The 26,826-nt window shown below is 46.7% G+C and overlaps 1 protein-coding gene across 2 annotated transcripts in view; it reads left to right on the forward strand.

Annotated features, from left to right (window-relative positions):
* The window catches only part of IGF2BP1 (insulin like growth factor 2 mRNA binding protein 1), a 47,706-nt gene continuing 29,625 nt past the window's right edge, over positions 8,746–26,826 (forward strand). For both annotated transcript variants that reach the window (XM_005653968.3, XM_003358080.4), the window contains exons 1-2: positions 8,746–9,222; positions 10,410–10,470. In XM_005653968.3, the coding sequence (XP_005654025.1) occupies positions 9,048–9,222; positions 10,410–10,470 (236 nt within the window). In that variant the 5' untranslated portion in view covers positions 8,746–9,047. The remainder of the gene's footprint in view (positions 9,223–10,409; positions 10,471–26,826) is intronic.

Genomic DNA, 26,826 nt, shown 5'->3' on the forward strand with positions numbered 1-26,826 from the left:
TGTTTTTTGGCCATCCATATGTCTTCTTTGGAGAATTGTCTGTTGAGATCTTCTGCCCATTTTTTGATGGGGTTGTTTGTTTTTTTGGTATTGAGCTGTAGGAGGTGTTTATAAATTTTAGAGATTAATCCCTTGTCAGTCGCTTCATTTACAAATATTTTCTCCCATTCTGTGGGCTGTCTTTTCATTTCGTTTAGGGTTTCCTTTGCTGTGCAGAAACTTTTAAGTTTAATTAAGTCCCATTTGTTAATTTTTGTTTTTATTGCCATTACTCTAGGAGGTGGATCTGAGAAGATGTTGCTGTGGTTTAGGTCGGAGAGTGTTTGGCCTATGTTTTCCTTTAAGAGTTTTATAGTATCTGGTCTTATATGTAGGTCTTTAATCCATTTTGAGTTCATCTTTGTGTATGGTGTTAGGAAGTGTTCTAATTTCATTCTTTTACATGTGGCTAACATATTTTTTCTTGACAGCAATGGATAACATCTTTGTTCATCCAGCGGGTTTTTTCTTTTTTTAATTTTGGAAAAGAAATTTTTTACCTTTTCTAATCACAGTAAAATATGTATAACATAACATTTATAGTTTTAACCATTTTAAGTGTAAAATTCAGTGGCATTAAGTACATGTACATTGTGCAACCATCACACTAACTCAAGGACTTTCTCATCCTCTTAAGTTGAAACTCTGTACCAACTAAACACTAACTACCTCCCCCACCCCCTCTTCCTAACTCCTGGTAACCACTGATCTACTTTCCCGCTTGGTGAATTTAACCATTCTAATTATCTCATAGAAGTGAGATCACATATTTGTCCTTTGGTATCTGGCTTATTTTATTTAGTGTATTGTTTTTAAAGTTCATCTGCATTGTGGCAGGTATTAAAATTTCACTTTGTCCAAGGCTGCATAAAATATTTTATATATGGGCTTTTTGGTGGAAAATTTACTCAAAAGTGCAATTTCTTAGTCAAATGGTATGACCTTTTAAAGGTTTTTGTCGCTTTAAACTTTCTTTCCTCCATGGTTATATGGAATGTTTTATTCACTATCTTCTTGCTAGTAACAAGTATTATAAATCAAAAACAGCACTTTGTGATTCTCATGACTTGCTTGATTTTTTTCTCTAATTTACCTTTAATTAAAGCTTAACTTGGTTTGCCTTCTCCTTGGATATTGATAGCTAGGATGTTCAATAAACATCTACCACAGGAGTTCTCTTGTGACACAGCGGGTTAAGGATCTAGCATTGTCACTATAGTGGCTTGGGTCGCTGCTGTGGTGTGGCTTCAATACCTGGCCCAGGAACTTCCACATACCACGGGCACTGCCAAAACAAAACATAACAAAACCAAACAACATATCTACAATGGGAGGATGACCTTACCAGACCTTCTGGGAATCACCAAAATGGAAGGCTCTCCTGGATTGACATTTTTGCTTTGGATGACATACAAAATAACAAATCTTTACATGGTTAATGGAATGCTAGCTGCCTTCCCAGAAGAACGACCCTTAGAAGGCTCTTGGCAGGAGGGGCACGTAGACTCCCTTAAGATTGTCATCCTGGCTGTGTGGCATCAAGGGGGATCAAGACCGCAAAGAGATGTGCCATCTAATCCTGAATTGAGAATAATTCCAAGGCTATTCCTTTAACCAGATGGGGAAAGAAGTTGCTCCTCAGTGGGCATTGAGCACTATGGCGGATATAAGACTAGGCAGAGACAAGCTCAGAAACATCCCTTGTTTGCTATTCTTGATGGAGACCAATCAGTTTTCCGGATGATCGTATTTACTTGTACTTCATCTGATGATTGTTAAGTATTGTATTTAAAAAAGAAGAGGAAAGAAGCTGAGGGGAGAGGACAGGAAAGAAAAGAAAGGAAAAGGAAGGAAAGAAGGAAGGAATAAAGGAAAGAGGGAAGGAAGGAAAGAAGGATGAAAAGAGGAAAGGAAGGAAGGTGGGAAGGAAGGAAAGAAAAAGCACAGGCTCAACACAGCATTTTGTCTGATCATACTGACTGCATCTCCTCAGGTAATACCAAAAGATACTTAATATATATATATATTGAACACCTGTTAGTTAGCCCTGTATTGGACTCCCTGGGTCTTTGCTCCCCAGGATTGGATACCTAAAATGCGAATAACCACATAGTTATAAGTAACTTAAGACGCAGGAGAATGATACAAAGAGGTAAAAGTGTCTGGTGTATGTCAGGCTCTGGAGTATCGGAGTGGAGGAACTCCGGGGTCTGAACTACCCCTGATTTGTCCTCAAAAATGTAACATGTTTCCCACTGGGGTGTACAAAATAATTCAAGCAGCTCTGTATCCTTCCATTTCACCAGGGATAACAGTTTGAATGACAACAAGTCAGTGATAGTGGGAGAGTTAGAAGGAAGAGGGAAGGAGTGAAGAAAAGCATAGAAAGTTTGAAGAGGTGTATTGATTAAAAAGAGGCAAGAAATGGGTTGAGGGGCAGAGGAATCAGAGGATAATAAAAGGGGGAAGAGAAGCAACAAAGAAAAAAGAAAACTTGAAAAGAGGCTAAAGGTAAAGGGGGAGGAGGAAAGGAATTGACAGTGTCGGGAGTAGGAAGAAAAATGGAGGAACAAAAGGAGAGGAGGGGGGAGAAAAAGGGGAGGGGCGGGGGGGAGAAAAAGGGGGAGGGGCGGGGGGAGGGGCGGGGAGGAAGAGGAAGATGGGGAAAGAGATCCTGAACCTCATTTCAAAGCAATTTAGAAATAACTCTCATATTTGTTTCCTCCACACTTTGTAAGCACATTTGAGAAGCAGAAGAAAGTCATCAAAATTATTCAATAATTGATCATACCCATGCTGATCAAATACTTCCAGGTTGTGTGTAGGAATGGAAATGGTGTTATAATAATACTTAAAAATTTCTCAGTGTTTATGGGAGAGGTAGGTGGACCAAACTCTTTCTAGATTGTGAGCTCATGAAAATCAGAAATCACTTTTAGAATTGTATCTCAGTGTAAACAACCAGTTTTTTTTTAAAAATAAGGTACGGTGAGGCTGACTCTCTTTTACAAAGGAAAAGTTTGTTTTAAAAAGAGAGTGAAGTGGTTTTAGTGAGTATTTTGGTGATAAAAAATTAGTGAAGTGGTCTATGTATTAATTTTTCAATTTTAAAATAAAAAACCAGCAGCATCCCCCTTTAAGCACTCAGAAACCTTTAAGATACCTCCTAAAGAAAAAAAAAAAAAATCCTAACTAGAAACAGGAGTAAAATCAATTAATCTAATCATCAGAAGTAAAATTTTAATGAAGCAAACAAAAATAGTTTGCTTTCCACATAGAAAAATTCTTTGAGTCTTAAAAAGCATGGAAGTTATGCAGCTAAAATCAAATTTACTCCATGCAGTTTGATGTTGTAACGGACTCATTTTTGAATTAAAATCTTCTAAATACTTAAAAGATATGTAGCTTTCAAGGACAAAATTGTCTTTTTACTATTTCTACTTAAATAAGATTGAGGTATGGATTCTCACTTTAGTTATTTTTAAAATTTGTTTTATTTTGAAAAGTAACATTTCTTTGTCTTTTATTCAATTGTACACTTTCTCCCCAAACAATCAGCAATCTATTTTGCATTTTGTGCAAAATAGGAACTAAACAAGTTGTTCATTATCTTTCAACCAAATGATCTTGGAGTGAAAAAAAAAAAAGCAAAATGCAGTACTTGTGTAATCTGAGGAATGTTATTGACCATTTCTTTTGCATGTGTCAACAGGGGCTAGTGTGGTGCAGTTTAATTTACTAACAAATTGAATACAGAAATACCCATTTTTTTAAGTTAATAAAATAAATGATTCCCTTCCTCATCTAAAAGTTTCTGTATTGCAAACCTGAGCCAAAACCAAAAATTGAGCAGTTTTGTCACACTATTTTGAGACTCAAAGGAAAACAGATGACTGTTCTTAAAGTTCTTTCTCCTCCTTGAAGCTCTTCTATCTCTGGAATAAATACATTTCTTTGTAAGGTTTTAAACACTAAACACTTTTAAATAATAATTTGAAGGAAGAAATTTCCTTTTCTGCTTCTAATTCTCTTATATTTTATGAGTTATCTTAAACACATAATTATTCTTATTTATTTGACAGAAGAAAAGACTGAATGTGCTTTAAAATTGGGACTAATTCACACTTTTCCAAAGTTTATAGGCATTTAAAGGAATCACACTAAGACTTCAAGTTGAGGAATAAAATATCCTAAGGCCATCACAATGAACAAGGAAACAACAACAAAATAAAAACCAAGCAAATGAAAGACCAGTTCTTTCAAGAACTTTGAAGTCAAAGTGTCCATATGTCAATAAATGGAATTTTCTTTTTTATATTTCATAGAAAACTTAAGTTTATTTGAATATTGATTACGATTCATTATAAAATAAAAAATGGAAAAATTCTATTTTAATGTCTTTTCCTCCAACTGCTTTCCAATTTGTGTGTATGTCTTCTTTTCTGTAAAACATGAAACTTTTAGAATAGAAAATCATTCATAAATGTTATATTTAAAATGCACTATATCGTCTGGGAATTTTCCCAAAGGAGCTAATCTAAAAGAGGAAAAAGTTATATGCCCTAATATACTTATTCAGCAGTACTAACAAAAATAAAAAAATTTTGATGTAACTTATTTATCTGATAATAATGATTAATGGTTAACTTACATTTATTGAGTTGAATATGACATGTTGGCTAAAAATGATAGTTCTCAAAACTTTGAAGCAGCTTGGAAAAATGCTTATGTCATAACAGTAAGCACAAAGTCAAGATATACAAATAAAATGACAAAATATAAAACTATTACAAATGGAAAAAGCTGGCAATATTAAAAATTAATTTTGTATGACAATGGTGGAAATTTAATTTTTTTCACTTTACATTTTGAATTTTTAAGTTGTTTTAGTCTCTTAATTTTTTTCCTCTTTACATGCATTTGTATGTTTATACTGATGGAAAATGGATCAGAATCCCATCTTTAAAATGGAGTCAAGTTTCAGTATTTCTGAATTCAGAGAATTGAATTATAAAACTAGACCAAACACTTCTCCAGGAAAAAAGAGAAGGAGGAAGAGGAGGAGAACAATAAGAAGCATAAGGATAATACTTTAAAAGCTTATTATTAAAGACAACAATTTATCCTGCAGCTATGTTTTTAACTCGCACAAACTAAATATAACTCTGCACTGAAGATCAAACTCTTCCAAAGGAGCTGAGTAAAAAAACAAATTTAACAAATACAATGTTTCCTAGTTGTTTTTAATTTTTAAAAAAGCCAAAGAGAAGAATGATGATAAATTATGGCATTCCCAAGTCATCCCATTCCTACCCCTAACCTGGCAATGTAAGTTTTGACAAGAAATAAATAAAATAAATTCTCTAGATTAATTTTAGAGCTGGGCTCACTGGGGGGGGGGGGGATGAAGCACCCATCCACATCAGCTGGTCCCCCCAGCCTCAGCCTAAAACAGCCAGGTCACTGAGGCAAAACTGATTTGGGGGCTAAAACATGCCTGCATCTCTCCCCAGCTGTCTCCTCTGTCTTGTATTTCCTGCAGCCTCTGACCATACACAGAAGCTCTAGGTGGTGGGGTGGGGGTTGGGGGGAGGATTAGAATTCAGTGAAACAGCTGATTTTTAAAAAGGACTAATCAGTTTCAACTTATCAGTAGTTGGTAATTTTTTTTTTATTTAATACATTTAGATTTTTCTCCTGTCATTTTAAAACATTTAAAAACCCATTTCAACTAAATATTTCGACTTTGATTATATTTTTTTAATGGAAGAAGGCAACCTAAAAGTGAACTGAATTCAATTATCAATTTAAAAAAACGTTTCCTTTTGAATTTATGATAGGAAAAGGTGGTCTGCATTTTACAGGCATTTACAGCTCTGAATACAGATTTCTGTGGGGTGTAACTTGCTTTTGTTTTAGGAATAAAGATAGAGTAGTGGATAAGATCCCCAGGGAGAAAACCTGAGAGGTGCTTCTATTAATTCCTAAAGATTTAAATTAAATGAGGGAAATGGCATTTAAAGTTTCTAGGAACAAGAATGCCCTGCTTGGTACCTTCTTCCTCTGTCCCAGGATAAAAGAAAATCTGAAAAAGTTTCCAGGAGATTGAGACTCCTATTTAGGAAAAGCCCAAGGAATACAACAGCCTGAGACCATCTTTTAGCCCTTTTGAAAGTACACACACATCACGAAGAAGAGTCCCCAGGCAAGAGATCTACACATTCTGGCCAAGATAAAATTTTTTTTCCCCTTGGACTCTTAATTTTCCTCTAAATTTCCTTTGCTCCACCGTTTGTATTAGGTTGCTTTTCATTAGAAAAAAAAATGTTTATTGGATGCCTACTATGTGGCAAGCAGTTTCCAGCTCGTTGGCTTGTTTAAAATTGTTTATGGTCAAGAGCTGACTAAACATTAAGAGTCAGAAAGAGGGGGGAGGGTCGGAGGAGGTGTGGGAGTGGAATACAGATATTGGCCCACCTTCTGGGATAGAAAACATTTTTTTTCCCCCTACTCAGCAACTAAAGGTTTATAGTATTTTAATTTCTCCGGACCCAAGGAAAGAAAAAAAAAAAATCACAAAAGTAAAAATCCGACAAACACGTGGCTGACAAGAACAAAACAGGGATTTGGAGGGTGGGCTGTAAAGGTGGTGGAGATGGAGAAACCGAGTTGGAAGCCCTCCCCCACCCCCACGCCCAAGCCCCATTTCTTTTTCAGCGCGCGGGGAAAGCGGGGAGGGGGACAAAGGTGCAGCGTGCTGTCCTTTAACTCCCGACTTTTGAACGGTAGAAAATCGTCTGCCAGAGGGACGGTGCGCCAAAGTCGGAGTCGGCTCAGTGACTCTGCAAACGCAAAATAATAACAAGAAAAAAAAAAAAATCCAAGGCATTCATATCGGTGCAGCCAACACGTGTTGCGGAGTCGGCCCGGGCCGCAGGCGACTGAGACAATGGGGTCGGGGACCAGGAAAGGGAGAGTGACCCTCTTCCTCACCTGCCCTCGCAGCACGCGTGCCCCCGACAGAATTATTTCTCCCTCTAGCAGAACCCGAAGCAAACCCCCAGCTTCCGCCCAGTTCGGGGAGATCCTGGCATTACTTGGGGTCCACCACCCTCTTTCCCCGGCTCGCTGGGTAAGGGGGCTCCAAGGTCCCCGGGCCGCGCTCTCCACCACCCGCTGGTGTCGTCCCAGACCCCGCCGCTAGAAACTCGTTGGCCTCGCTCGTCCCTCGGCCTGGGATCCCGGGTGCGCGTGGACCGCACGCAGGCTCTGAACCGCGTATGTGGGACTCCGAAACGCGCGGCCAATTGCCCCCTCCCCCACCGCCGAGACGGGGTGCGACCGCCCACGTGTCGCCCCTTGCCCAGTCGGGTCCGTCCCTCGGGCTCCCGGGGCCAGAGGATCCGGAACGAGTTGGTCAAAGGCGAGGGAAGGGACCGGGGCGGATCCGCTTCCCCCTCCCCAGGCGGGCGGGGGAGGGGCCGCCGCCCCCTCCTCCGAGCAGAGCTCCCGCCCCTCGCTTCCCCGAGCGCCGAGCGGAAATTACCCCCTCCCCCCGCGGGTCTGACCTGGGGACGTGGGCGGGGCTTCGCTCTCGGCCCCCAGCCCCCGGCCCCTCTCCCGCCTTCCCGCCCGGATCCAAATCCTGCACCCCAAACAAAGTTCCGAGACCCGAACCCATCGCTGGGAAAGCTGCTGTCGCTGTCGTGGGTGGGACTGGCGGAGAGGACTCCACCTGTCTGCCCCCGCGTCAGGGAGGGAGAAGGGGATCATTTGGATCTCCACCCTGTCACTCCCTCCCAGAGACCTCCCCCTTCGGTTAGCCCGGGTCTGCTCACGCGACCACTCCTCTTCCTTCTCTCCACCCCTCCCTCTCTCCCGGGGTCATCTTGGGCCGGAGCCGCGCTTTCCCCCAGGACCCCGAGACGTTATAGTTCAACAGCCGAATCCCGGGTGTGAGCCACCCTTTCTCCCGGGGGAATCCCGAGACATGATGATCCCCAGTTCCCAACCGCGATCCCCCGTATTCCTAGCTTCCCAGTCCCACGCTCGCAGGGCCCCTCGATCCACGATTCCTCGAGGCGAGGGAGTCTCCTAGCGCTGGGGCAGGGAAGGCCGAGACCCCCTTCTTAAAGATCTACGGAAAAACCGCCTTTCTTTTGAAATCGCCGGCTCGCGCGACCCCCTCTTGAAGACCCCAGAGTCCTCGGCTTCTCTTTGTCTATCTCAGCCGTCCCCCGCCTGTCAGTCGCTAGCAGTTAGCTGGGGTAGGGTGGGCAAACAGCCCCCATTCCCGACCACTCGAATAAAAAAATAACCGTACATTTTTACTCATTAAGAGGTGGGAGATTCTAGGCTGGACCACCCTCCCCCAGCTAGAGCCGGGGTTGGGGGATGGGTGGGGGCGGGGCGCCTCCCTAGGGGCCAGATTCTTGCAAGGGGGAGGGGGCAAGTAGAGCTTGGGGGTAGCAGCCCCCACCCACCCAGTTTACCCCGGGGGTGAGCTGAGAGCCCCCTAACCCCCGGGGGGAGTTTGCTGGGCTGGGCCGGGTTGGAGGGCCGAAGGGCCCTGAGGCGTCGGGGGGTCTTCCCCCTACAGGGTGGGTGGGGGCTTTCACCACGTGGCTTCGTCTTTTTTTTTTTTTTTTTTTTTCCGCTCCATTTTTTTTCAAGTCGATTTTATTTAGAGGCGGCGCCAGGGCGGCCGCGGAGAAACGTGACACACCAGCCCGCTCGGAGGGGTTTCGGACAGAAGGGAACGAGCTGCGCCGCGTCGTCCGCCTCCCAGCGCGCCGCGGGCACTTCTCCCGGGCCTCCCCGAACTCTCCCGCGACCTCTGCGCGCCCTCCGGCCGCCCTCCCCGCCCCGGCTCCGGACAACTTCAGGGGTGGGGTGCAAAGAAAGTTTGCGTCTGCTGCCGCCGCCTCCTGCCTCGGCCTAGGAGGCTCGCCGCCCGCGCCCGCCCGCTCGGCCTTGCCCGGGACCGCGTCCTGCCCGAGACCGCCACCATGAACAAGCTGTACATTGGCAACCTCAACGAGAGCGTGACCCCCGCGGACTTGGAGAAAGTGTTTGCGGAGCACAAGATCTCCTACAGCGGCCAGTTCTTGGTCAAATCCGGCTATGCCTTCGTGGACTGCCCCGACGAGCACTGGGCGATGAAGGCCATCGAAACTTTCTCCGGTAAGAGTGCACCCGGAAAAAGCACCGCGAAATCCCAGGACAACGGAGACCTGCTTCTCCTCTTTCCTTGCCCGCCAACTCCTCTCTGCCCCCGGCCTGCGGGGCTTGGCCTCGGTACCGACCCCCACCCACCTCCTCCGACGCCCCCTCCGTCCCCTCGCTGGCTCCTAGCGAGGAAATATTCGGCTTTCCTCGCCCCTTCCTCCCAGCCCGAGGTGAGGAGCTGGAGGCTTTGGGGCGGTGATCCCCTCACCCCCCCCACCGACGGGGCGGGAGCCCCCCGTTGGCAGGAGGGGGGGCGCCACCTAAGCGAACTCCGTCTGGGCGTCTTTCTAGGCCGGTCCCTAGGTGTCCAAGGCTGGACACCCCCGCCCCCGCCACCGCGTGAGCACCCCTTCCCCTTCCTCCGCCCTAGGCCTTTCCAGGCGGGGAAGGGGGTCCCCGCTCTGCTCCGGGTCTCCCGGCTTCCGTGGGGACTGTAGCCTTCGGGCCCGACCCGAGAGGAGCGGGGTCCCGCCTCCCGCCTAGGGCCCGGGGCTTGAGCCATTTTGATTTGAAAGTGGGGCGTGAGCGGGGTGGCGCGGCGGCGGCGGCGGCGGCGGGTCGCCATGCTGCTTCCCGAGACGCCCAGGCCGGGCCGAGAGGCGCGCGCCGCGGCCGCCGGGGACCCTCCCCGCGGGGCCCCGCTCCGCTCCCCCCGGCCTCGCCTCCCGGCCGGCCCCGACAGGTGACCGCCCCGCCGCCCGAAGCCTTTCTCCCGGGCTGGACAGAGAAATAAAGTTTCTTTCTGCACCCCCACCCCCACCCCTCGCCATAGACTTTGGTAGAAACGGGGAGCCCTTTCTCTCTCGGCCCCTTCTCCCCACATCTGGGAGCTGAAGAGGCCGCCGGCCCACACGGACGCCTTCGCACCTCTACCAAATCCGGCTCCCGGTGCCGTCCACTACTCCACCAGCCCCAGTGAGAGAACAAAACAAAAATTCAGAAAACGATCATGGATTTCTAGAGTCCACCATTCCCCGAGCGACCTTCTCGCATCCGGCTGCGGAACCCACTACCAGGATTCCTAGGACGATCTCAAATCCCAGGAACTCCTGAATTACCCAAATGTCTTTCTCCTTCCTTTTCCCGCTTCCCCCCAGCCCCCGTGCAAGCTCTCATGTTGTCTTTTTCAATTTCATCTTTAGGGAAAGTGGAACTGCAAGGAAAACGCCTAGAGATTGAACACTCCGTTCCCAAAAAACAAAGGTAGGAAAGATATCTTCTCGGGGGGGGGGGGTCAGCCTGGGGGCGCAGAGAGGCAGTGTTCAGGGGTCCTTGGTGTCTCCTGTGGAAGAAACCCATTACTGGCCTTCCCACCCCCAACTCCGGATGTTGGGGGCAGGGAGGGAAGATTGGCTAAGATCTTGTTATGGGTGGTTTACAGCTTGTAAAAAAATAAGCTGGGGCTGGGGTGGGCTAGGGGGTGTTACTCGGAAAAGTAAAAGGGAGCAAAAATAGGGGAGAAGCCTTGTGGAGTTTGTTCAGGGTGTTGGGGGGCCATGTTTGTGGGGAACCTAAAAATCTTAGACTCAGACATTTTCAGCAACTTTCTAGCGGGCCTGGTTTTTCCACCCTTCCGGCACCATCATTTTTAAGAGGGTTGGGGGGTGTCCCCTTTGACTCTCTAGGGGAAGTGGAGTGAGTTCCTGCCCCCAAAGAATTCTGTGCTTGTGCTTTATTTCTGCAACAGGCAAGGACATTATTATTTTCTTTAACAGCCCTCCACCTCGAGTCCCTCCCATCACGTCCTCCCCTCCCAATTGGATTTTGCAAATATGCTTTGGCTGTACTATCCTTTCCGAGCCCCCCACCCCCACTCCTTCAGTCCATTGTTACAAGGGGACCATCTGGGGTGAGAGCTTTGTGTTCAGGCTGTGAGCTGGGGCTCTTTGGAGGGTCTAGAACTCCCTGGATGAATGGGTGTGTGTGTGTGTGTGTGTGTGTGTGTGTGTGTGTGTGTGTAAGGGAGACAGACAGACAGAGACTGTTCCAATACTTTCCTCTTCCTATCCTCACTTTAGCAAAGTGGGTACCTCTATCATGTTATCCCCAAAGCTGATTCATGGTTCAGATCTTTCATTGAACTCTGGCTGGGAAGTGTAAGGGCAGAGTCTGCTTTCTCAAACCTGACTTTAAACATGTTGACAGTGCAGAGTTTTTCTCTCCTGTTGCAGCCCCCAGTAAATAATCTTTGAACCTCTCCTTCCTTTCTCTGTTCATTTCAACTGGAAACTTGCTGCATTTCAGAATAGTCCTCGTCTTTTCTGGGTGGAAAGGTGGAGGAGGGTGGCTATGCTTATTTTGACGGCAGGGTCTAGAAAGTTTACTGTGAGAAAAATCTGTTCAGTGGTTTAGCTTGAGATATTTAAGTAACTTGGAACTATTGTATCTATAGATGATCAATAGGGCTTGTAACTATGTTTATAGAGCTTGTGATTTAACCTCAAGTGCTTGAAATACTCTGTTATTGGAAAGGCAATTAGAGTTAGGAGTAAAGAGGCAATAAAATCAGGAGAAAGAAAAAACGTCTTATTTATTTGGAAGCATTTCCTGGAGATGGGAATAAGAAATATGTATACTGACAACAGTAGATTTATTGAGAAGATTGTGGATATTTGAACTGAAAGCTGAGTATCTGAAACATGTTGATGGGAAATAACCAGAATAACTGGAATTCTGAAATATGTGGATTTTTTTTTCTTTTGCTTTAAAGGATGGTTTAAACTTTAAAGGGAATGAAGTAAAAAAGCAAGAAAGTAGCAAAATGTGACAAAATGGCACCCAAAACATTTATATTTTAAATTTCATGATGCTCTGTATTTATAGATCCTTTTCCTTAAGCCATCTGCTTGCTTTAAAGCCATTTGTAGGCTCCTTCTTTTTCCCTCCAAAATGTTTTGCTGAGGGCTTCTTTGAGCTGGGAAGGAGTGGGGTTTGTGAGGCGTGGGTACACAATCTTCCCTTCTATCCCCATATTCAATCTTTTGTGTATTCGTCCCCTTCCTGAAATGATTTTGGAGCACAAACATTGAGTCAGTTGTGTTTTATTTTTTTCTCTGGGTGGTGGTAAGGCACGTCATTTTTCTAGAATGAATCAATTTTTGAAGTTTTAGAATTTAAAAAAAGAAAGTTTGTTTTCGTGAAGTCAGTTTGCTCTATCATTTGGTGTTCTCTGAGGAAGCATGTTGTGTATGTGTTTTTAGCCTGTCTGAAAAGTATTTCTTCAGTTGGTTTGTTCCTGGCTTTTTCAGTCTCATGGATGTTTAGAACAGGAACTAGTTAATTAACTATGACTAATGTATTTTAAGCAAAATGAACAATGGTGCATATATATTTTGTGTGTGTGTGTGTATAGATATATGTGTGTGTGTGTATGTATTGTTTCCACTGTTTTAAACAGAACTAACTCTTCTTGATGTACTCAGTTCCAAATGAATTGTGACTTTAAACATTTCTAAGGGATTCATAATAACCGAGCGATCTGAATGTTCCTGGGTTTTTGTGTTTGTTTGTTTGCTTTTTTAGAGGATGGATATCAAACAAACAAAAGATAATATTTTATCAATTGCCTCTGAGCAGCTCTGATTTTGAAGTATTCGTGTTTTGCTTTAACTTTATATCTATCTGATAAATATAATTTGTTCCTATTTAACAACTCGAGACTGAGCACTATATATTTAAACTGAAAACATTAATTTTAATTTTTTAAGTGAGTGACATGAAATTTCTTGGAGATCACTTTCCCAAATCCCCTCTTAGCCAGTGTTGGAATTTTGGTCAAGAGTTTCGGCTTACTGTTGAAAATTTGTATATATTCACTGTTAAATAGTAAGACAAAGGAAGACCAAAAGCATTTTAAAAACAGTTGTGGAAAGGGTTTGTGCGTTGTTGTTTTTTAATTTTGAGACCCGAGTAGTTAAGGTAAAGGGGTACCATCTTAGTGAGACTTAGGTATTTGGGGAGAAAATACTTTAAATTCCTTAAAAGGGAATTAACCTTTTGTTTCATTTGCCACTGTGAGTGCCTTTTTCTAGAGGAATGTGGCCTAAAGATAGCATACCTCCTGTCAACTGGTGTCATCACAATAAAAGGTGTTGCTTTTAAGGAAGAAAATGAAGAGATTATTGCATTTCTCTAGGTGAAATGTGTTAAAGACTTTGATTTCCTTAGGCAGGCCTGTTTTCTCTGACTCAAAATGAGGTGGGCTAACACTTTCTCTTAAATTTCTATCAAAAAGCACACAGAAATTGGTCTCCTAGCCTGCAATAAGTGTGAGAACTTTCAGAAGAGAGAGTGTTCAAACTTTATTCTGATTTTATGGTTTAATTTTCTAAAGTTAGTTGCTTTAAAAATCTCTGTGATGGGATGTCTTGTAAATGGCAAAAATAATTTTAAGTGATTTGCAAAGACTGAAGAAATAATTGGATCAATAGATGTTTTCAAAACAGACAAAAACTTTACCTTTCAGCAATGGGTTTGCCTTTAAGGAAGATTGTTTTCAGGGGCTGAAAGTGAATTATAAGGGGGTTAAGAAACAAGGGGGAATGTCTTTTAAACACAACAACAAAAGAGAAAAAGTGCTGGAGTGGGGGGATTTTCAGGCACTTTAGCTTTAGTAGTTATAGTTGAAAGATACATCTCACTAAGTATTCAACAAATAAGTTTAAAGTAGAAACAGTTTATGACACTTTTGGTAAAAAAGGTTTTCTTATTACTATTACATTTTTTTGAGCTTTAAATAAGTCGAAGAAGCCCAGTTGATTCTTCATGTTTCTGCACTGTTTGGAGGAAAAGCGGAAATCAATTCACTTTCTCCATTTTAATTTTCTCCTAGGAAGTAAATTTACAAATTCATAAATTAAGTTTTCTTCACTGCTGAAGAAGTACTCAGTATTTCAAGATGACTTTGCTAAGAACAGTGGTATTTGACAATCCTTTGGAAGAGTTGTAGGTTTCCAGAACCATTTACTTTCTGACCCAAAGTAGAAAGATGAAATTTTACCCCAGGGGTTTCCCAGATGTTTGAGTAAAGAGGGAAAAGAATTGTAATTCCCATCATTAATTTATTCAAAGTGTAGTTAACTATTCCAAATGTAAAGTTTTAATGGCACAGATTTTGCTGGAACAAGAGCAAAACATTCTTTCTTATAATTATGTTTTAGAGACAAAATACATGACATTAGCCATTGGAACAATCTTGATTCAAAGGTTCAGAGCTTCTGATCTTTCAAAATTACCTTAATATATGTTTTTTGAATCATATTTTATGTGTTTGGGTACTTTTAAGGCTTATTTTTTGAGTTTATTTATTCTCTGCTTTAATGTGTAACAGCCAGTTGACAAAGATACCTACCATTGAGATAGGCTAGAGAGTAGAGAATTTTAAAACATTACAAAATTTTTTCCAGATCTGGGTTAGTTTAAGTGAAAAGAGGGAGACCAGTAAGTGCTGTTTGTAGAAGTTTAAGGAATTTTGTGTTGAAGAGAGATGTATTGGTTATACCTGTGTTGATTTTCGTGTGTGTGTGTGTGTGTGTGTGTGTGTGTGTGTGTGTGTGTGGAGGGGGTGGGGGAGGGTGTTGGTGGTGGTGTTGGTGGTGGTGATGTTGTCATTAGAATAAAAGGCTTTTGAAGAACAGACATTTTGCCAGCTGTTAGAATTTAAATTCAGTCTTGTTCGCTCCCCATCCTCTTAAAAGATTCTCAAAATGTGGCTAATGCCTTCCAGAAAGTGCAGCTTAGATTTTGGGATGGGAGTGTTAGGGAGAGAAAAGGGGAGGAAAAAAGCAGCAGGGGAGACTGGAAAAATCAGACGAGTTAGTCCTGGGTTGGAAATTCCAGACGGGGAAAAAAAGAGAGAGAGAGAGCGATGGGGGTTGGGGTGGATTGCCCGCTTCCCTTTTAAAGAGGAGCGGCTGAAGGCGCACAGCGACCCACGGGGGAGAGGGACGCAGACACCAGGTTTAGAAGACGGGGTGGTGGGTTGAGCTCAGGGCGAGGCGATCGTTGCTTTCGGAGTTGTCTGCCTTCCCTTGGCTTTTTCAAAAAGCAAAGAAAGTCGCGGCGGCGCTGGAGGCGCTTCCTGGAGAGCCCGCGCCGGCCCCGCTGCCCTAACCCTTCCCCGCCCGCCGCAGCCCCAGCCCAACCCGGGCCTCGCAGGCTCTGCCCGCTCGGCGCAGGGGCCCCCGCCTGCCTTTGAACCAGCCCCTGCCCGGGAACTGCAGGCCTGGGTCTCCGAGGAGGGCTTCCTTTCCCAGGGTCCCCGAGAAGCCGGGCTGCGGAGCGCTGGCCAGCAGCCTCGTCTTCATCCTGGGAGCCCCCAGATCCCCAACCTCGCCGTGGCGTCCCCGACCTTCCGCACTGGGAGAGGTCCCAGGCCCTGGGTGCAGACCTCTCTAGCGCCGGCGCTGTCTTCAGCCCTTTACATTGGAAGGCAAAAGCTAAAGCCTGGTGGGTAAATGTGGAGTGAAGAGGCAGAGGAGCCAGGAATTGGGGTGGGTCAGGGGAAAGTGAGAGGATGAGAGAGGTGGAGAGAAAATGGAGGTGCTCAAGCCCCTTGGCCAGGGGGCAGTAGAACCTTGGGAGAGTTAAGCAGCCTTGTAATCTGTAATCTTTAGAAGGTGGACTGTGTGTCCCCACATCCTGAAACAATAACAAAGGGAGTAGTAGTAACCAGAGGTTCTGTGATGGGCTTTAATTCACCTTGAAAAAGATTGCTAGCAGGTCTTCCAGTTGGCCACTGGCAAGGCTTTGAAGAGCTTTCTCAGAGTCTCAGCCTGTGTTCGAAGCCACCTTTATGTCAGATTTGCATACCATTTCCTCCTGTGCCCAGTGCGCACCTTTCTAAATGCCTGTCAAAACAAATAGAAAGTCTCTTCTTAAAAAAAACTCGAAGTGGCCTCAAAGTGCGTGCTTATTTGGTTATTACTAAAAGTTTGATTTGGCTAGAAAATGGTCATCCAGAAGAGCACCTGTGATAACACAAACCATTTCAAGGGCGCGTTGCCAGCAGGGAGATGTCCAGCCCCCAGTTTGTTAACTGCATTCTAGTAGAAGAACTTGGGTTTCGTACAAAGTGGGTACAGGGGTGGGGGGGTCATCCTAGTATTGAACAAGCTAAGCCAGTTTAGTAAGACCTGCTTCTCCTTCGCAGCCAGTAGGCTTGCAATAAATAGTTTGTGATAGGAGTTCCCCTCGTGGCTTAGTGGTTAATGAACCTGACTAGTATCCCTGAGGATGTGGGTTTGATCCCTGGCCTCGCTCAGTGGGTTAAGGATCCGTTGTTGCCGTGAGCTGTAGTGTAGGTCGTAGGTGCTGCTGGGATCCCAAGTTTCTGTGGCTGTGGTGTAGGCTGGCAGCTGCAGCTCTGATTCATCCCCTAGCCTGGGAACCTCCATATGCCTCGGGTACAGACCTAAAAAGAAAAAAAAAAAAAAGTTTGCAATAAATAGTGGAATGAAGGCACAACAGGCTTGAACAAGCTTTCACCCTAAACTCAAAACTGCTGAAATAAAATGTGTGTTGATTATGGGTAAATCAGAGGAGAAAAATAGGACTGGACCCCGTCATTTTAATGTAGTTGGAGAAAACATGATTTTCAAACACTGAAATGTAACTGTGTACAGAACAAACAGCACCAGTGACCAGCGATGCAGTCCCAGTGCAGAAGTCCAGGCTTTCTGGGTTTGATGCTCTGGTCTTGTGGCACAGGGCAGAGAGCATAGTGAATCGTCAGTAAACTGCTTTTGTATGAAATACAGAGCAAACAGCTGGGTGAGCAAAAAGATTTTTGTTTGACTAGATTGTCCAGATATTTTCAAGACTCCTGAGGACAAGTCTGATTATTCGGCAGGTGATGGCATTTTGGAGGCTCAAGGCTCACAAGTGACCCGTCGGGAAGGATGGCTATTTTGTTCGTAGTTTAGGAGGAGGGTTGTGCAGAAAATCTGTCATAGAGAAGACAGGAGAAGTGCAAGCGTTCTCTTCGTTTTCTCTTTCATTTTGCGGCATATCTGTTTTGTGGATTCTAGACAATTCTTTCAACATTTCTTTAGGAAAAGTGAGTTCAGGAAGGCTTCAATTTTGATTCGAGTGAGTTTCAGTTAAAAAACTCGTCCTTCATGTCGATGTTTTGGCCATGGAAATGTTTTGAAATGGAAAATGTTAAGTCTGAGTCAAGTTGGGTTGCGTAGTTTAATTTCGTTGATTGGGTATAGTTAGAATCGTTAAGAGGAGAAATCAGAGAATTTAGAAATTTAAAAAGTTGCTTTGTGTAAAGATTGCAGAGTCTGGGTTCTTTGGCGTAGGCGCAGGGAGGACAGGAGTCATTTTCAGAATTCTTGAGGCTCCAGGAGGGAGGGAGGAAGCTCTATTAGGTCAGAGTCTCATGACCTACCTGAGGTCCCTCACTCCGTCCTACAGGAGTGTGGAGGAAAGGTCCCTCCAGCAGAGCTCCGTGCAGTGACTGGGAAACTGGACAAGTTACCTCACCTCCTTAAGCCGCAGTTGCCCTTTATTGTAGACTGGTGCTATTCCACGTTACTATTATTATTTGTTTTAGATACGGACCTGTGCCTCCTGTCTTTGGACTGTGTGTAGCAGCTTGGCCGTATATCTATCTAAGGCAATAGGTAGGCTATTCACGTATCCTTCTGTGTATTTCAGGTGGAGCATTGATGGATAGGCATGTTGAAGGGGATTTGTATGAGGGATGCTTTTGATAACCTGTATATGGAGAGGAAGGGCCGCCTTGTGGGAGAGCGAGTTGAGGCTCATCAGGCTCTTCCCCAAGACCCCTAGATGTGGACCCCACCACTCTGTCTCTTAACCATCGTCTTGCGGAATGGGCCATCTAGCCCCTTGCTGATGCCCTCAACCTGGGCCAGGTTCCTAGCTGAAATTTCACAGCTCGGTGCCACTGTCAAAGGCGCATGTAGGGTAGGTAAGGACATTGGTGAGAGGGGAACTGCCCTCCTTCCACAGGTGAGGTAGGTGTTGTAAGAATTCAGGCTGATGGAGACTCTTAGAAGTCTGAGGAAGGAAGGAACAGCAGCTTCCCTGACTTGGTAGGAGAGAGGCATGTTTGTCTTGAAGCAAAAGCAGGCATTCAGGAGTTGGGGAACCCGTGGATGCGGAGGAAGTGACTGCATATGTGGCTGTCCCTCTGTGCCCTCTTGCATGACAAAACCATGGTGGTCTCAGTTTCTCGCCCTCGTCTGCAAACAGTCCCTCTCCAAAGGTGTGCTCCGAACCCAGCCTTGTGTCCACTTCAGCCCTCTCTACTCAAAGGGTACAGACACGCACCCACAGACCTACAGCCCCTTGGCACATCTCAGTTCAGGGAATGAGGATTGAGCCTTCTCTTGGGGTCGGGAGGGGAAGGGCTTCAGTCCGGATGTGGTTTTTGGCCATTTAACTGGCTTGTGACTTTAATCAGTTACAGTGAAGGGTTCTACAATTAGTTTATGCGGGATGATGTGTGTTGCCGCTTTTCTGGAGTGGCATTTGGGATTGCTTGGGGCTTGTCAACTTTCCATTAGGTACTCTGAGGAGGAGAAAATGAGAGGAGACAGGAACTGAAGTGGGGGCTGCTGGGTGGAGTAAACTTGGTGAGGATATCTATTCAGAGTTAGACATGTTTATGCCACTTCCTCCTCCAGGTCTCTAAGTTGCTCGGGAGGAGAAGTCCAACTGTAATAGAGAGCAGTTGCCTTGGCAGGGTTTGGAGACCGAACCCTAAATTAAAGGGCAAAGATGATCCTTACAGACGTGGCTGTTGGTGGCTGCAGCCAGTATGTTCTGAGCAAGGGCTCAATGAAATAGGATGTTGGCTGGGGAGGCTGCAGAGTTCAGAAGAGTAATTTAATGGGGAAGAAGGGAAAAATCTAGCTGACTGAAGTTATTTTATCTAGAGGGTTTCCCTCCCAATGTTTATTACCATTTGATTCAACGCTGCTTCTGCAGACTGTTTTAGAAGGAAGTGGCATGCTGTCTGTCCAGAATAAGCTGTGGGGGACAAGAAGGGGGATAAAATGATCTTCACAGACCTCACAGCCTCACAGACCTCTGAGACGATCCCTCTTTCACTTTCCTGCCCTTGCCCCCGACCACCCTGGATGAGTTGTGTCCTTTAAACAGACCTAGAAGAGGAGCGATGCCTGTCTTGGCCTAAGCTTCTTTTGCGCTCCTTTTCAGAACCTCACACGGTGACCCCTTCAGCCTGCATGTGTGGAGGTCTTGTCGCTCAGTCATTAGGCATTTTGGGGATGGAGGAGGTGTGATTTTAAAAACACTTATTTTAGGGGCGTTCCCGTTGTGGTTCAGTGGTAACACACCTGACTAGTATCCTGAGGATGTGGGGTCCATCCCCGGCCTCGCTCAGTGGGTTAAGGATCTGGTGTTGCTGTGGCTGTGGTGTAGGCCGGCAGCTGCAGCTCCAGTTCAGTCCCTAACCTGGGAGCTTCCATATGCCATCGGTGTGGCCCTAAAAAGCAAAAAAATTTTTAAAAAGTTTAAAAATACCTATTTACAGCTGAATTCTGTGAGAAAATATTTAACATGGTATAAACAAGCTTGCATATTGCTGCAAAGCTTGGCCCCTCTAATCTTGCATTCTATTCTTGCATGAACCCCCCTTATTTTTATCTATTCGGAGTCTACTATTGACCTGCCTTCGGCCAAGTACTAAAAATAAATACAGTGAAGAACAAGTGAAAGATTTTGGTCTTAGAGTGGAGAAGGCAAGGAAATAAAATTTATCAGTTCATTTTTACTAGGAGCTTTTAGATTCCCCCCCAATCCTTAGTATTTTAAAAAATTATTTAAAAATTTTTATTTTAAAATTGAAATCTAATTTTTATATTAAAAAATAAAAATAGTATGAAATAATTAATTAAAATAATTTATAAAATGTACCTTTTTTTTGGCCACACTCTCAGCATGTCGAAATTCCTAGGCCAGGGATCGAACCTGAGCCACAGTAGTGGTGATACTGTTGTCTTTAACATGCTGAGCCACCAGGGAACTCCCAAAACTTACCATTTTAACTGTACAGTTCAGTTATATTAAGAATATTCATGGAGTTCCTGTCGTGGCGCAGTGGTTAACGAATCCGACTAGGAACCATGAGGTTGCGGGTTCGGTCCCTGCCCTTGCTCGGTGGGTTAACGATCTGGCGTTGCCGTGAGCTGTGGTGTAGGTTGCAGACGCGGCTCGGATCCCGCGTTGCTGTGGCTCTGGTGTAGGCCGGTGGCTGCAGCTCCGATTAGACCCCTAGCCTGGGAACCTCCATATGCTGTAGGAGCGGCCCAAGAAATAGCAAAAAGACAAAAAAAAAAGAATATTCATGTTGGTGTGCAACCATCCTCTCCATTCATCTACACTCTTTTTTTTTTTTTTTTTTTTTCTCCTTTGCCTTTTCGGGCTGCATCCTCAGCATATGGGGGTTCCCAGGTGAAGGGTCAAATCAGAGCTGCGTCTGCAACCTACACCACAGCTCATGGCAAAGATGGATCCTTAACCCCCTGAGCAAGGCCAGGGATCAAACCGGTGTCCTCATGGATACTAGTTGGGTTTGTTACCGCTGAGCCACGACGGGAACTCCTCTTGGACTCTTTTCATCTTGAGAGACTGAAACTGTACCCAGTAAACAGTAACACCCCCTTCCTGCCTCCCTCTGGCCATATTTAAAGCATTGCCAGTTTTGCTTTTCCTTAAATAGTGGTTACCTCCTCATCCTATGGGATGGAGTCTTTGCCTGATCCTTCTCCTGAATTAAACATTTGACTGACTGGGTTTTATTTAGCATTATTGAGTCTTTCAGGGCAAAGAAGGGAGACAGGGAGAGGGAGCTGCACAGAAGAGGTGCAAGATGAAGTTCCTGCCCTCTAGCTTTGTCACTTTAGAGCCCGGAAAAGCTTTGGGACAGCAGAGGCCAAGAGTCTGGAGGCCAAGAGACTGGAGCCCGGAAAAGCTTTGGAGCAGCAGAGGCTGGCGACTGAGAGGCACCCAACATCGGGAAGGAACAGAGGAGGGAGGCTTTGCGTGAGCGAAGCTGTCTTTCTGGAGGATAAGTAGAAAACAATAGGAGTGGATTCAGGAGAGTAATGTGGACAGGCAGGGAGATGTTTGTGGGAACACAACTCTTCTGGAAGAGAGGGGTGGCATCCTAGCAGAGAGAGGCCTCAAGAAAGGTATGGCAGATGTCTCTGTCTCTTTGCTTGCTAAGGCGCATCTTTGCTCCAGAGCTCTGTATGGGTCAAAAGATGAGCTCCTTCTGCAATTACAGGGAGCATTAATTGAGTATCTCCTCCAAGCTCAGCAGTGTTTCTTTCATTGAGTCCTAAGAACCCTGTAGGCTTTAGTCTTCCTTCTACAGAAGTAGCTGAGCTCGAAGTCGTTACAGTAACTTAGCCAAGGTCCTATTTTGAGCAAGTGGTAGTGCTGGGGTTCAAACCTAGGCTTTCCTACTACCTTCAAGGCTGGGCTCTCTGAAAGGGTAGAAACAACTGATCCCCTAACTCTCAAGAGAAATTGAGTGTTTGGGGGGGAAGAGCATAAGGTTAGCAAATAAAAACACATCCAACATTCATTTCTCCCTGCTCTGAGGCTCTTTCCTCCGTAGGTGTTTCATAGCTGCTTCGCATTGTATTTTCCTCTCACCTTTGGTATTTTCAGGCGATCTTGAGTGATTGAAGAAAACTAAGAACATTCTTCCCTTGCTGGGCAGCCATGGTGGGAAATGTGAATTCTGCTCTTAATGAAAAACACTCAGAGGGAGCTGAACCAAGTGCAGAAGGACTTGAGTGGTTTAGGACTCAGGTGTCAGTCTCAGCTTACTCTTCCCCCAGATGTGTGTACACTGTGAGGTCTGGGGTCTTCCTGGGCCACATCTCCTCACCTGAAACCTCCCCATTTCCATGGACCCCATAAAATAAGCAGGTAGGTATTTTGAGTTCTAAGAGCTTCATCCTTTGGCATTCTTGTAGGTACCAGGGCTGGAGTCTTCTGCTGATTCCACCCCCCCTTCCTTTAGTTTGGGTTCAAACCTGGGGAAAATGGGAGGTTAGGGGAAAGGGCAGAGATCTAATGGCTTCCCCTCCCATCCCCCCTTCTCCTAACAGGAAAGGACAAAGAGTTGACCTTTGTTACAAGCCTACAGAATCATAATTCAGAACTCATATGTGTTTTTGAGGAGCAAGAACACAATTACCTTTTCCTGAGAAGCAGGAGCAGGTTTCATGGTGTAGTGACACTTGCTAGCGAGTGTCAACCTGGGACTAGGCACTTAACCTCTCTGAGCCCCTTTTTGAACTGCAGAATGGAAATAAAAATATTCTCAGTCTTCTGTGGTTTAGGGGATCAAATGAACCTCTTGTGCTGTAGGTTCATAGTAGAGTGTGGACTGTACACCCTAAAGTACTGAGTAAACAAGAGTTATTAATCAGATTATCATTAACTGATGACACCTCAAGAGGGCAGACAAAGAAAGTCCTTGGCACCCCCCCCTACACACACACAAATGCCCTACGCTGCATGGAGGTGTGATTCTTCGATTATAAATTTTCTGCAACCGTTCCCAGAAAGCCCTGGGAGGAGGGTCTTTTTTCTCCAGGCCCAGAAGGCTCCTTGGTTCCACGCCCCCCCCAGCCCACCCCACTCCCAGGCCTCAGTTCCTGCCTTCTCAGTGGGAGGCCTCCCGGCCCGGGTCCTGCCTCCTCCCACAGCCCAGCCGAGGTCTCGAAGGAATGCCGCCTCCCGGGCCATTTTCTCCCCTCCAGCTTCTGCGGCCCCACTTCCAGCCCCCTCCCGGCCCCTACCCCCAGCCGGTTCCCACTTAAATGCTTGCAGGCCTGTTTGCAGGCGGGAAGCCCCCTCCCCCACAGGACCACCTCAGTCACAGCCCTGACCACAGGGAGGTCGGGTCTGGATTTACTAAAGGACCCCGGAGGGGGAGCCTGCCCCTCGCTGGCTGCCTGGCTCGCTGATGGGGTCGGGTTTCGGCCGGTGGCTCTGGAGAGAGAGAGAGAGAGACAAAGGGCAAAGTCCCGGTCCCCACCCCCACCCAGCAGCCCCCGGCGCGTGTCCCCTCCCCCTTCGGGCCCCCCTGGCCGGGTGGGACCGGCTGGGGCTAGACGGGATGCTGAGGGGTTCTGGTTCTGGCGGCAGAACGTTCTAGACCGCCGGCCCCGCAGCAGAAGAGGGGGGCCCCGGGGCATCCTCTGTCCTGCTCCTTATGCTCTGCCAACTCGGCCCACCCAGCGGCTGGGGTGGGAGGGTGAGCGCTCGGCTTTCCCTGGGCGAGGTGAGGGGCTGGGGGAAGGGGCCGGCCCACGTGGGGCACAGGACCGGCGACGCCAGCCCGGCCGCTCAGCTGCTCGGCCCTTCTCAATTGCCCGTTCATGAGGGCGCCCCTCCTCCCCCCAGCTGCTGCCAGCCCTCCTCCATCCTCAGCTGCTGCCGCCCTTCCCAGGCACCTCTCTTTCTCAGTTGCCCTGCCCGCGCCTGCTTGCCACTGTCCTCTTGAAAGGCAGGGTTCGCCGCCCCGGGTCCCCTGGGCTGTGAGAGCCGCTCTCTCTGTTGCGGGCCAAGGATGGCTGAGAACCACCTGGGATGGCGCTCTTAGAACGCCGGGCGGAATCTTGGGGCTGGGGAGAAGCCTTCAGAGAGGGCATTTGGTGCCGGCACAAGCCAGGGCAGACGGGTATCCCTGTCAGAGGAGCGTTGTGACGAAGAATCACCCGCTAGAAAGAAACACCAGCTTCTCCCAAGTTTTCCGCCACCAACAGGTCTGTGTTGGCACTTGGAGGGGAGACAGAAATTCCTTGAGGTTGTTAACCTCCTGTTGGAGGGACACAGCCAGGGCATCTTTCCACGCATTGGGTAAATTATTCTTTTTCGATCAATACTGGCATACATTCTCATCCTTTCACAGGGGTGGAGAATTACACATTCCAAGAATTACCCTAACTCTACTAGAGTCTTTCTCAGTACAAATTCCAAGTTGCCCAAGACTGATTTCTCTTGAGGCCGGTCTAGTTTTCCTTTGCTTTGCTTCTGAGGGCTCTGCCTCAAAGCCCTAGCCTTGAGCTGTGTTCTCCAGCTTGCAGCTCCCTCCTGAGGAGAGACTCGGGGGCCTTGCTCCATTTTCGAGGCATGTCCCATGATGCTTTCCATTGAGTGTCAGCTCCATCCTCAGCCAGGTCTCCAGGCCCCAGAGTGTCAGACCTTTTTAGCTCTTAAGCTTTCTGGAGAGATGCCGACATCTCCACTGGGGGTGGGGGGTGGGGGGGAGGTGAGAGCTAAACCAACCTCTGGGGAGGCTGGGGCAGGAAATGGTCTTTCTATCCCCCATTCACCTTTCCCTCAGTCAGAGGATATTAACCTCTTTCACCCCCCAGGGAAGAGCCTGAAAATGCCTCCTGCTCCAGCAGAAGGATGGTGAGCCCTGTTAATTTCTCACCCCCTGGAGTTCCTGTCAAGACACGGCCAAAAGGAATCTGACTAGTATCCATGAGGACTTGGGGTTCCAAGGGGTTCTGGATCCCTGGCCTCCCTCAGTGGGTTAAGAATCTGGCCTTGCCGTGAGCTGTGGTGTAGATCTCAGACATGGTTTGGATCCCATGTTGCTGTGGTGTAGGCCGGCGGCTACAGCTCTGATCTGATTTGACCCCTAGCCTGGGAACCTCCGTAAGCTGCGGGTGTGGCCCTAAAAAGAAAAAAAAAAAACTCACCCTCACCATCGCTGCCTCTACCAGCAGGGCGGCACTGCTCACACTGGGTCACCTCTCCCATTTGTCTCCGCATGTTCGGTTTATTCTGATGGTTTCTTCCCGCCTCCTGCTTCTCTGTAGAGCTCAGGAGGCCAGCTCAGGCTGGAGGAGCCCCTCAGGTGAAAGAGCACAATTCTAGGCAGAGAGCACAGTGGGGGGAGCGAGTGGCAGTTGGCGCAGGCCCACTTGGAATTTGTCTGGAAAGAGCTCCACTGTCTCAGCTTCTGTTTTGGCTTCCTCTGGCACTGCCCAGATGGGCAAGGAAAAAAAATGTGGGCTCCCTAGTCAAACCATTTATTTCCGAGATGAGCGAATTGAGCAAAGTCTTCCTCTTTTGCTTGCTCTCTAGTGTAGCACCTTCCCACCCGGCCTCGCACCTTTGCGCCCCTGCCTATCCCAAACTGAGATGAAATTTTGCAAGACAGAAATTTTGGTGACTACACTTTTTCCCTGCTAACAAATCTCTCTGACAGTCATCCAGCCGTATTATAGTGTAGTTAGCTCTTCTGCAAGTTAAATCCTGTGCCCAAATTGGAGCCGCATGCAGTAAAAGCCAGTTGGCACGCACTTAGCCATACAGAATATGGGCATTTTTCCTGCTGCTGACATTGGGGCTCTACAAGCTTCTGCTGTGTTAACACTTCTTGTCAGAGAGAAAAAAGTGAGGTTGATGAGATGAACATAAAACAGCCTGGGAGGAGAGCTGAGTTCTAGTCCTACCTCAAAAATTGCCAAGTCTCTTTCCTTCTCCTGAGGCTCAGTTTCTCCATCTATAAAATGAAGATGACTCCTTGGGACCCTCTCAGACCTCAGTGTACAAACCTGATTTCCTTCCTCCGTGTAGGACTCTGATTTACTCTGATTTTCTTCGACTGGAACTCTTCCTCTTGCCAGGTGTGCGTGCGTTTTTGGTCATGTAAGAAGCCTAATGAATCCCCCTCTTCTGCCCTGACTCCACGGAGGCTGGGAGCGTATTAAACACCTTACAGGAGCCTTCCAAAGGAGAGGCTGTAGGGTTCACGCCAGAGTCTCTCCCTGAGAATTGCTCTTCCTTTTTGTCCTCAGCATTAGTTCGGGTGTCAGAGCACGTGTGGGACAGTGCATATGTGCCACCTACATTTTTAAAAGACCACGTCCACGGGACCACAGTGGTGTCCCTGCCTTCCAGTGTCCCTTTATAGAGACGTTCTCCTCGGCGGCAGCATCTGCTTTGCCTGGTCCTACACCTTCCAGTAGATGAGTGTTTTCCTTTCCAGCCTTTACCCTGCGCATCAGCCCGCCTGTCTGGCTGCCCTGCCTCTGGATCCGCCTGGCACAGAGCCCTGGGCATTGCGCCAGTTCCTCCTCCCCTCCCCGGCCCCGCCCCCTTTCTCAGCTACTACCATGCTTGGAGCGTGCCAGGTCCGCCCCCTTCAGAAGCTTTTCTAGACAATTATTTTTTTTCCACCTCTCCACCCTACAGGCACAAGGGGAGGAAGGACTAGGTCAGTGGTGATCTTGTGGAAAGGACAGAGGTTGGCACGTTAGGACATCTTTTATGTGTGATTTCCAGCTGGGAAAACCAACTGGGATGGGAGCCAGCTCTGGGGGGCGGTGCTTCTTCTCCGATGTCAGCGGCATGGGAGTTTGGTTGAGGAGTCCACAGGCTCAGTCACTTCTGAAGGGATGTGGTGGCCAACCTACCTTCCTGACAACCTTGTCCTTTCCCTTCTCCCGTCCAAAGGCCAAACTGGGGTCCCCTGCTGGACTGTAAACTCCTGAAAACAGGGGGCTTGTCTGGCTTCTTCACCCC

The sequence above is a fragment of the Sus scrofa genome, chromosome 12 (genome assembly GCF_000003025.6).
Source record: "Sus scrofa isolate TJ Tabasco breed Duroc chromosome 12, Sscrofa11.1, whole genome shotgun sequence".
In the NCBI taxonomy this organism is placed as follows: Eukaryota; Metazoa; Chordata; class Mammalia; order Artiodactyla; family Suidae; genus Sus; species Sus scrofa.